This window comes from Hemiscyllium ocellatum, chromosome 4 (assembly GCF_020745735.1).
Source record: "Hemiscyllium ocellatum isolate sHemOce1 chromosome 4, sHemOce1.pat.X.cur, whole genome shotgun sequence".
NCBI lineage: Eukaryota > Metazoa > Chordata > Chondrichthyes > Orectolobiformes > Hemiscylliidae > Hemiscyllium > Hemiscyllium ocellatum.
In genome coordinates this window covers 14,615,604-14,627,394 of record NC_083404.1, presented here as the reverse complement: position 1 = coordinate 14,627,394, position 11,791 = coordinate 14,615,604, and the positions used below count along the sequence as shown (strand labels likewise).

Below are 11,791 nucleotides of genomic sequence, written 5' to 3'. Positions count from 1 at the left end.
ACAACAGCATCATCAGCAACAGCAGCACCATCAGCAACAGCTGCACCAGCAGCAACAGCTGCACCATCAGCAACAACAGCACCATCAGCAACAACAGCACCATCAGCAACAGCAGCACCATCAGCAACAGCAGTACCATCAGCAACAGCAGCACCATCAACAACAACAGCACCATCAGCAACAACAGCACCATCAGCACCAGCAACACCATCCGCAACAGAAGTGAATTCAGCAACAGCCGCACCATCAGCAATAGCAGTACTATCAGCAACAGCAACATCGTCAGCAATATCATTACCGTCAGCAACAACAGCATTATCAGCAATAGCAGTACCACCAGCAACAGCAGTACCATCAGCAACAACAGCACCATCAGCAACAGCAGTATCATCAGCAACAGCAGCACCTTCAGCAAAATCAGCGCCACCAGCAACAGCAGCATCATCAGCAACAGCAGCACCATCAGCAACAACAGCACCATCAGCAACAGGCACATCATCAGCAACAGCAGCACCATCAGCAACAGCAATACCATCAGCAACAGCAGCACCATCAGCAACAGCAGCACTATCAGCAACAGCAGCACCATCAGCAAAAACAGCACCATCAGCAACAACAGTACCATCAGCAACAGCAGTACCATCCGTAATAGCAGGACCATCAGCAATTGCAGAACCATCAGCAATAGTTGAACCATCAGCAACAGCAGCACCATTAGCAATAGCAATACCATCAGCAACAGCAGCACCATCTTCCACAGCAGCACCATCAGCATTACCAATACCATCAGCAACAGCAGCATCATTAGCAACAGCAGCATCATCAGCAAAAGCAGCACCCTCAGCAACAACAGCACCATCAGCAACTTCAACAACATCAGCAACAACAGCATCATCAGCAAGAGCAGCAAAATCAGCAACAGCAGCACCTTCAGCAACAACAGTACCATCAGCAATAGAAGTACCATCAGCAACAGCAGCACCATCAGCAACAACAGCACCATCAGCAACAGCAGCACCATCAGCAACAGCAGCACCATCAGCAACAACAGCACCATCAGCAATAGGAGCACCATCTGCAACAGCAGCACAATCAACAACAGCTGCACCATCAGTAACAGCATCACCATCAGCAACAAAAGTACCATCAGCAACAACAGCACCATCAGCAACAGCAGCACCATCAGCAACTGCTGCACCATCAGCAACAGCAGCAACATCGACGACAGTAGTCCCATCAGCAATAACAGCACCATCAGCTAAGCAGCACCATCAGCAACAACAGTAACATCAGCAACAGCAGCACCATCAGCAACAGCAGCACCATCAGCAACAGCAGCACCATCAGCAACAACAGCAGCATTAGCAACAACAGCACCATCAGCAACAACAATACCATCAGCAACAGCAGCACCATCTGAAAGAACAGCACCTGCAACAGTTGCAGTGTCATCAGCCACAACACCGCCATCACAACAGCCGCATTATCAGCAAGAGAAGGGCCAATAGCAACAACAGCATCATCAGCAACAGCAGTACCATCAGCAAAAGCAGAACCATCAGCAACAGCAGCACCATCAGCAACAACAGCACCATCAGCAACAGCAGCACCATCAGCAACAACAGCACCATCAGCAACAGCAGCACCATCAGCAACTGCTGCACCATCAGCAACAGCAGCAACATCGACTACAGTAGTCCCATCAGCAATAACAGCACCATCAGCTAAGCAGCACCATCAGCAACAACAGTAACATCAGCAACAGCAGCACCATCAGCAACAGCAGCACCATCAGCAACAACAGCACCATCAGCAACAGCAGCAGCATTAGCAACAACAGCACCATCAGCAACAACAATACCATCAGCAACAACAGCACCATCAGAAACAGCAGGAACCAACAGGGACAGCAGCACCATTAGCAATAGCAATACCATCAGCAACAGCAGCACCATCTGCAACAGCAGCACCAATAGCAATAGCAATCCCATCAGCAACAGCAGCACCATCAGCAATAGCAGCACCATCAGCAACAGCAGCATCATCAGCAACAACATCATTATCAGCAATAGCAGTACCACCAAACAGCAGTACCATTAGCAACAGCAGCAACATCAGCAACAACAGCACCATCAGAAACAGCAGGAACCATCAGGAACAGCAGGAACCATCAGGAACAGCAGCACCACCAGCAACAGCAGTTCCATCAGAAACAGCATTACTTTCAGCGATAGCAGTACCATCAGCAACAGCAGTTCCATCAGTAACAAAAGCACCATCAGCAATAGCAGCACCATCAGCAACAGCAGCATCATCAGCAACAGCAGCACCATCAGCAACAACAGTACCATCAGCAACAGCAGCACCTTCAGCAACAACAGCACCATGAGCAACAACAGCACCATCAGCAACAATAGCACCATCAGGAACATTAGCACCATCACCAACAGCAACACCATAAGCAACAGAAGTAATATCTGCAACAGCAGCACCATCAGCAATAGCAGTACAATCAGCAACAACAGCATTATCAGCAATAGCAGTACCATCAGCAACAACAGCACCATCAGAAACAGGAGGAACCATCAGCAACAGCAGCACCATTAGCAATAGCAATACCATCAGCAACAGCAGCACCATCAGCAACAGCAGCACCATTAGCAATAGCAATACCACCAGCAACAGCAGCATCATCAGCAACAGCAGCACCATCAGCAACAACAGCACCATCAGCAACAGGCACATCATCAGCAACAACAGCACCATCAGCAACACAACACCATCAGCAACAGCAGCACCATCCGAAAGAACAGCACCTGCAACAGTTGCAGTGTCATCAGCCACAACAGTGCCATCAGCAACAGCCGCATTATCAGCAAGAGAAGGGCCAACAGCAACAACAGCATCATCAGCAACAGTAGCACCATCAGCAATAGCAGCACCATCAGCAACAGCTGCACCATCAGCAACAGCAGCACCATCAGCAACAACAGCACCATCAGCAACAGCAACACAATCAGCAACAGGCGCATCATCAGCAACAGCAGCAAAATCAGCAACAACAGCACCATCAGCAACAACAGCACCATCAGCAACAGCAGCACCATCAGCAACAGCAGTACCATCAGCAACAGCAGTACCATCAGCAACAGCAGCACCATCAGCAACAACAGCACCATCAGCAACAACAGCACCATCAGCACCAGCAACACCATTCAGCAACAGCCGCACCATCAGCAATAGCAGTACTATCAGCAACAGCAACATTGTCAGCAATATCATTACCGTCAGCAACAACAGCATTATCAGCAATAGCAGTACCACCAGCAACAGCAGTACCATCAGCAACAACAGCACCATCAGCAGCAGCAGTACCATCAGCAACGGCAGCTACATCCGCAACAGCAGCATCATCAGCAACAGCAGCACCATCAGCAATAGCAGTTCCATCAGCAACATCAGTACAATCAACAACAGCATTATTATCAGCAATAACACTGCCATCAGTAACGGCAGCACCACCAGCAACAGCAGTTCCATCAGAAGCAGCATTACTGTCAGCAATAGCTGTACCATCAGAAACAGCATCACCATCAGCAACAAAAGTACCATCAGCAACAACAGCACCATCAGCAACAACAGTTCCATCAGCAACAGCAGTACCATCAACAACAGCATTATTATCAGCAATAGCACTACCATCAGTAACACAGCACCACCAGCAACAGCAGTTCCATCAGAAACAGCATTACTGTCAGCAACAGCAGCACCATCAGCAACAGCAGTACCATCTGCAACAGCAGCATCATCAGCAACAGCAGCAAAATCAGCAACAGCAGCACCATCAGCAATAGAAGTACCATCAGCGACAGCAGTACCATCAGCAACGGCAGCATCATCAGCAACAACAGCAACATAAGCAACAGCAGTACCATCAGCAACAACAGCACCATCAACAACAGCAGCACCATCAGCAACAGCAGTACCATCAGCAACAGCAATACCATCAGCAACAGCAGTTCCATCAGCAACAACAGCACCATCAGCACCAACAGCACCATCAGCAACATCAACACCATCCGCAACAGAAGTGAAATCAGCAACAGCCGCACCATCAGCAATAGCAGTACTATCAGCAACAGCAACATCGTCAGCAATATCAGTACCATCAGCAACAGCAGCACCATCAGCAATTGCAGGACCATCAGCAATTGCAGTAATATCAGCAATTGTTGAACCATCAATAACAGCAGCACCATTAGCAATAGCAATACCATCAGCAACAGCAGCACCATCTGCAAAAGCAGCACAATCAGCAACAGCTGCACCATCAGTAACAGCAGCACCATCAGCAACAAAAGTACCATCAGCAACTGCTGCACCATCAGCAACAGCAGCAACATCGACGACAGTAGTCCCATCAGCAATAACAGCACCATCAGCTAAGCAGCACCATCAGCAACAACAGTAACATCAGCAACAGCAGCACCATCAGCAACAGCAGTACCATCAGCAACAACAGCACCATCAGCAACAGCAGCAGCATCAGCAACAACAACACCATCAGCAACAACAATACCATCAGCAACAGCAGCACCATCTGAAAGAACAGCACCTGCAACAGTTGCAGTGTCATCAGCCACAACACCGCCATCAGCAACAGCCGCATTATCAGCAAGAGAAGGGCCAATAGCAACAACAGCATCATCAGCAACAGCAGTACCATCAGCAACAGCAGCACCATCAGCAACAGCAGCACCATCAGCAACAACAGCACCATCAGCAACAGCAGCACCATCAGAAACAGCAGGAACCAACAGGGACAGCAGCACCATTAGCAATAGCAATACCATCAGCAACAGCAGCACCATCAGCAATAGCAGCACCATCAGCAACAGCAGCACCATCAGCAATAGCAATACCATCAGCAACAGCAGCACCATCAGCAAAATCAGCACCACCAGCAACAGCAGCATCATCAGCAACAGCAGCACCATCAGCAACAACAGCACCATCAGCAACAGCAGCAGCATTAGCAACAACAGCACCATCAGCAACACAACACCATCAGCAACAGCAGCACCATCTGAAAGAACAGCACCTGCAACAGTTGCAGTGTCATCAGCCACAACAGCGCCATCAGCAACAGCCGCATTATCAGCAAGAGAAGGGCCAACAGCAACAACAGTATCATCAGCAACAGCAGCACCATCAGCAATAGCAGCACCATCAGCAACAGCTGCACCATCAGCAACAGATGCACCATCAGCAACAACAGCACCATCAGCAACAGCAACACCATCAGCAACAGTCGCATCATCAGCAACAGCAGCAAAATCAGCAAAAACAGCAACATCAGCAACAACAGCACCATCAGCAACAGCAGCACCATCAGCAACAGCAGTACCATCAGCAACAGCAGCACCATCAGCAACAACAGCACCATCAGCAACAGCAACACCATCAGCAACAACAGCATCATCAGCAACAACAGCACCATCAGCACCAGCAACACCATCCGCAACAGAAGTGAATTCAGCAACAGCCGCACCATCAGCAATAGCAGTACTATCAGCAACAGCAACATCGTCAGCAATATCATTACCGTCAGCAACAACAGCATTATCAGAAATAGCAGTACCACCAGCAACAGCAGTATCATCAGCAACAACAGCACCATCCGCAGCAGCAGTATCATCAGCAACAGCAGCACCATCAGCAATAGTAGTACTATCAGCAACAGCAGTTCCATCAACAACATCAGTACCATCAACAACATCAGTACAATCAACAACAGCATTATTATCAGCAATAACACTGCCATCAGTAACGGCAGCACCACCAGCAACAGCAGTTCCATCAGAAGCAGCATTACTGTCAGCAATAGCAGTACCATCAGCAACAGCAGCACCATCAGCAACAGCAGTACCATCAGCAACAACAGCACCATCAGCAACAACAGTTCCATCAGCAACAGCAGTACCATCAGCAACAGCATTATTATCAGCAATAGCACTACCATCAGTAACACAGCACCACCAGCAACAGCAGTTCCATCAGAAACAGCATTACTGTCAGCAACAGCAGCACCATCAGCAACAGCAGTACCATCAGCAACAACAGCACCATCAGCAACTGCAGCACCATCAGCAACAGCAGCATCATCAGCAACAGCAGCAAAATCAGCAACAGCAGCACCATCAACAACAGCAGTTCAATCAGAAACAGCTTTACTGACAGCAAGAGCAGCATCATCTGCAACAGCAGCACCATCAGCAACAGCAGCATCATCAGCAACAGCAGTACCATCAGCAACAACAGCACCATCAGCAACAGCAGCACCATCAGCAATAGAAGTACCATCAGCAACAACAGCACCATCAGCAACTGCCTCACCATCAGCAATAGAAGTACCATCAGCGACAGCAGTACCATCAGCAACGGCAGCATCATCAGCAACAACAGCAACACAAGCAACTGCAGCCCCATCAGCAACAGCAGCACCATCAGCAACAGCAGTACCATCAGCAATAGCAGTACCATCAGCAACAGCAGCACCATCAGCAACAACAGCACCATCAGCAACAACAGCACCATCAGCACCAGCAACACCATTCGCAACAGAAGTGAATTCAGCAACAGCCGCACCATCAGCAATAGCAGTACTATCAGCAACAGCAACATCGTCAGCAATATCATTACCGTCAGCAACAACAGCATTATCAGAAATAGCAGTACCACAGGCAACAGCAGTACCATCAGCAACAACAGCACCATCCGCAGCAGCAGTATCACCAGCAACAGCAGCACCATCAGCAATAGTAGTACTATCAGCAACAGCAGTTCCATCAACAACATCAGTACCATCAACAACATCAGTACAATCAACAACAGCATTATTATCAGCAATAACACTGCCATCAGTAACGGCAGCACCACCAGCAACAGCAGTTCCATCAGAAGCAGCATTACTGTCAGCAATAGCAGTACCATCAGCAACAGCAGCACCATCAGCAACAGCAGTACCATCAGCAACAACAGCACCATCAGCAACAACAGTTCTATCAGCAACAGCAGTACCATCAGCAACAGCATTATTATCAGCAATAGCACTACCATCAGTAACACAGCACCACCAGCAACAGCAGTTCCATCAGAAACAGCATTACTGTCAGCAACAGCAGCACCATCAGCAACAGCAGTACCATCAACAACAGCAGCACCATCAGCAACAGCAGCATCATCAGCAACAGCAGTACCATCAGCAACAACAGCACCATCAGCAACAGCAGCACCATCAGCAATAGAAGTACCATCAGCAACAACAGCACCATCAGCAACTGCCTCACCATCAGCAATAAAAGTACCATCAGCGACAGCAGTACCATCAGCAACGGCAGCATCATCAGCAACAACAGCAACAGCAACACCATCAGCAACAGGCGCATCATCAGCAACAGCAGCAAAATCAGCAACAACAGCACCATCAGCAACAACAGCACCATCAGCAACAGCAGCACCAACAGCAACAGCAGTACCATCAGCAACAGCAGTACCATCAGCAACAGCAGCACCATCAGCAACAACAGCACCATCAGCAACAACAGCACCATCAGCACCAGCAACACCATTCGCAACAGAAGTGAATTCAGCAACAGCCGCACCATCAGCAATAGCAGTACTATCAGCAACAGCAACATCGTCAGCAATATCATTACCGTCAGCAACAACAGCATTATCAGAAATAGCTGTACCACCAGCAACAGCAGTACCATCAGCAACAACAGCACCATCCGCAGCAGCAGTATCATCAGCAACAGCATTACCATCAGCAATAGTAGTACTATCAGCAACAGCAGTTCCATCAACAACAACGTGGGCGGCACGGTGGCATATGTGGGCGGCACGGTGGCACAGTGGTTAGCACTGCTGCCTCACAGCGCCAGGGACCTGGGTTCAATTCCTGCCTCAGGCGACTGACTGTGTGGAGTTTGCACGTTCTCCCCGTGTCTGCGTGGGTTTCCACCGGGTTCTCCGGTTTCCTCCCACAATCCAAAGATGTGCGGGTCAGGTGAATTGGCCATGCTAAATTGCCCGTAGTGTTAGGTAAGGGGTATATGTAGGGGTATGGGTGGGTTGTGCTTCGGCGGGTCGGTGTGGACTTGTTGGGCCAAAGGGCCTGTTTCCACACAGTAAGTAATCTAATCTAAACATCAGTACAATCAACAACAGCATTGTTATCAGCAATAACACTGCCATCAGTAACGGCAGCACCACCAGCAACAGCAGTTCCATCAGAAGCAGCATTACTGTCAGCAATAGCAGTACCATCAGCAACAGCAGCACCAACAGCAACAGCAGTACCATCAGCAACAGCTGCACCATCAGCAACAACAGTTCCATCAGCAACAGCAGCACCACCAGCAACAGCAGTTCCATCAGAAGCAGCATTACTGTCAGCAATAGCAGTACCATCAGCAACAGCAGCACCATCAGCAACAGCAGTACCATCAGCAACAACAGTTCCATCAGCAACAGCAGTACCATCAGCAACAGCATTATTATCAGCAATAGCACTACCATCAGTAACACAGCACCACCAGCAACAGCAGTTCCATCAGAAACAGCATTACTGTCAGCAACAGCAGCACCATCAGCAACAGCAGTACCATCAGCAACAACAGCACCATCAGCAACTGCAGCACCATCAGCAACAGCAGCATCATCAGCAACAGCAGCAAAATCAGCAACAGCAGTACCATCAACAACAGCAGCACCATCAGCAACAGCAGTTCAATCAGAAACAGCTTTACTGACAGCAAGAGCAGCATCATCTGCAACAGCAGCACCATCAGCAACAGCAGCATCATCAGCAACAGCAGTACCATCAGCAACAACAGCACCATCAGCAACAGCAGCACCATCAGCAATAGAAGTACCATCAGCAACAACAGCACCATCAGCAACTGCCTCACCATCAGCAATAGAAGTACCATCAGCGACAGCAGTACCATCAGCAACGGCAGCATCATCAGCAACAACAGCAACACAAGCAACTGCAGCCCCATCAGCAACAACAGCACCATCAACAACAGCAGCACCATCAGCAACAGCAGTACCATCAGCAACAGCAGTTCCATCAGCAACAACAGCACCATCAGCAACAGCAACACCATCCGCAACAGAAGTGAAATCAGCAACAGCCGCAATATCAGCAATAGCAGTACTATCAGCAGCAGCAACATCGTCAGCAATATCAGTACCGTCAGCAACAACAGCATTATCAGCAATAGCAGTACCATCAGCAACAGCAGCAACATCAGTTACACAGCACCACCAGCAACAGCAGTTCCATCAGAAACAGCATTACTGTCAGCAACAGCAGCACCATCAGCAACAGCAGTTCCATCAGCAACTGCAGCACCATCAGCAACAGCAGCATCATCAGCAACAGCAGCAAAATCAGCAACAGCAGTACCATCAACAACAGCAGCACCATCAGCAACAGCAGTTCAATCAGAAACAGCAGTACCATCAGCAACAGCAGTACCATCAGCAACAACAGTTCAATCAGAAACAGCTTTACTGACAGCAAGAGCAGCATCATCTGCAACAGCAGCACCATCAGCAACAGCAGCATCATCAGCAACAGCAGTACCATCAGCAACAGCAGCACCATCAGCAACAACAGCACCATCAGCAGCAGCAGCACCATCAACAACAGCAGCACCATCAGCAACAGCAGTACCATCAGCAACAGCAGTACCATCAGCAACAGCAGTTCCATCAGCAACAACAGCACCATCAGCAACAGCAACACCATCCGCAACAGAAGTGAAATCAGCAACAGCAGCACCATCAGCAATAGCAGTACCATCAGCAACATCAGTTCCATCAGCAACATCAGTACCATCAGCAACAGCATTATTATCAGCAATAGCACTACCATCAGTAACAGCAGCACCACCAGCAACAGCAGTTCCATCAGAAACAGCATTACTGTCAGCAACAGCAGCACCATCAGCAACAGCAGTACCATCAGCAACAGCAGTACCATCAGCAACAACAGTTCAATCAGAAACAGCTTTACTGACAGCAAGAGCAGCATCATCTGCAACAGCAGCACCATCAGCAACAGCAGCATCATCAGCAACAGCAGTACCATCAGCAACAGCAGCACCATCAGCAACAACAGCACCATCAGCAGCAGCAGCACCATCAACAACAGCAGCACCATCAGCAACAGCAGTACCATCAGCAACAGCAGTACCATCAGCAACAGCAGTTCCATCAGCAACAACAGCACCATCAGCAACAGCAACACCATCCGCAACAGAAGTGAAATCAGCAACAGCCGCACCATCAGCAATAGCAGTACCATCAGCAACATCAGTTCCATCAGCAACATCAGTACCATCAGCAACAGCATTATTATCAGCAATAGCACTACCATCAGTAACAGCAGCACCACCAGCAACAGCAGTTCCATCAGAAACAGCATTACTGTCAGCAACAGCAGCACCATCAGCAACAGCAGTACCATCAGCAACAGCAGTACCATCAGCAACAACAGCACCATCAGCAACAGCAGTACCATCAGCAACAGCAGCACCATCAGCAACAACAGCACCATCAGCAGCAGTACCATCAGGAATTGCAGCAACATCCGCAACAGCAGTACCATCAGCAACAACAGCACCATCAGCAACAGCAGTACCATCAGCAACAACAGCACCATCAGCAACAGCAGTGCCACCAGCAACTGCATCACCATCAGCAATAGAAGTACCATCAGCGACAGCAGTACCATCAGCGACAGCAGTACCATCAGCAACGGCAGCATCATCAGCAACAGCAGCGCCACCAGCAACTGCATCACCATTAGCAATAGAAGTACCATCAGCGACAGCAGTACCATCAGCAACGGCAGCATCATCAGCAACAGCAGCGCCACCAGCAACTGCATCACCATCAGCAATAGAAGTACCATCAGCAACAGCAGTACCATCAGCAACAGCAGCACCATCAGCAACATCAGTTCCATCAGCAACATCAGTACCATCAGCAACAGCATTATTATCAGCAATAGCACTACCATCAGTAACAGCAGCACCACCAGCAACAGCAGTTCCATCAGAAACAGCATTACTGTCAGCAACAGCAGCACCATCAGCAACAGCAGTACCATCAGCAACAGCAGTACCATCAGCAACAACAGCACCATCAGCAACTGCAGCACCATCAGCAACAGCAGCACCATCAGCAACAGCAGCAAAATCAGCAACAGCAGTTCAATCAGAAACAGCATTACTGACAGCAAGAGCAGCATCATCAGCAACAGCAGCACCATCAGCAACAGCAGCACCATCAGCAACAGCAGCATCATCAACAACAGCAGCACCATCAGCAACAGCAGTTCAATCAGAAACAGCATTACTGACAGCAAGAGCAGCATCATCAGCAACAGCAGCACCATCAGCAACAGCAGCATCATCAGCAACAGCAGTACCATAAGCAACAACATCACCATCTGCAACAGCAGCACCATCAGCAATAGAAGTACCATCAGCGACAGCAGTACCATCAGCAACAACAGCACCATCAGCGACAGCAGCGCCACCAGCAACTGCATCACCATCAGCAATAGAAGTACCATCAGCGACAGCAGTACCATCAGCAACAACAGCACCATCAGCGACAGCAGCGCCACCAGCAACTGCATCACCATCAGCAATAGAAGTACCATCAGCGACAGCAGTACCATCAGCAACGGCAGCATCATCAGCAACAG

At 49.1% G+C, this 11,791-nt stretch overlaps 1 protein-coding gene across 1 annotated transcript; it reads left to right on the top strand.

The window, feature by feature from the left end:
* Positions 1-388: 388 nt before the first annotated feature.
* LOC132815166 (G-box-binding factor-like) lies at positions 389-1,595 on the top strand (the record flags this gene model as incomplete). Its single annotated transcript, XM_060823979.1, has 2 exons — positions 389-484; positions 1,509-1,595. Coding segments are annotated over 2 exons (183 nt in total), but the record flags the coding sequence as incomplete, so codon positions are not given.
* Positions 1,596-11,791: the final 10,196 nt, after the last annotated feature.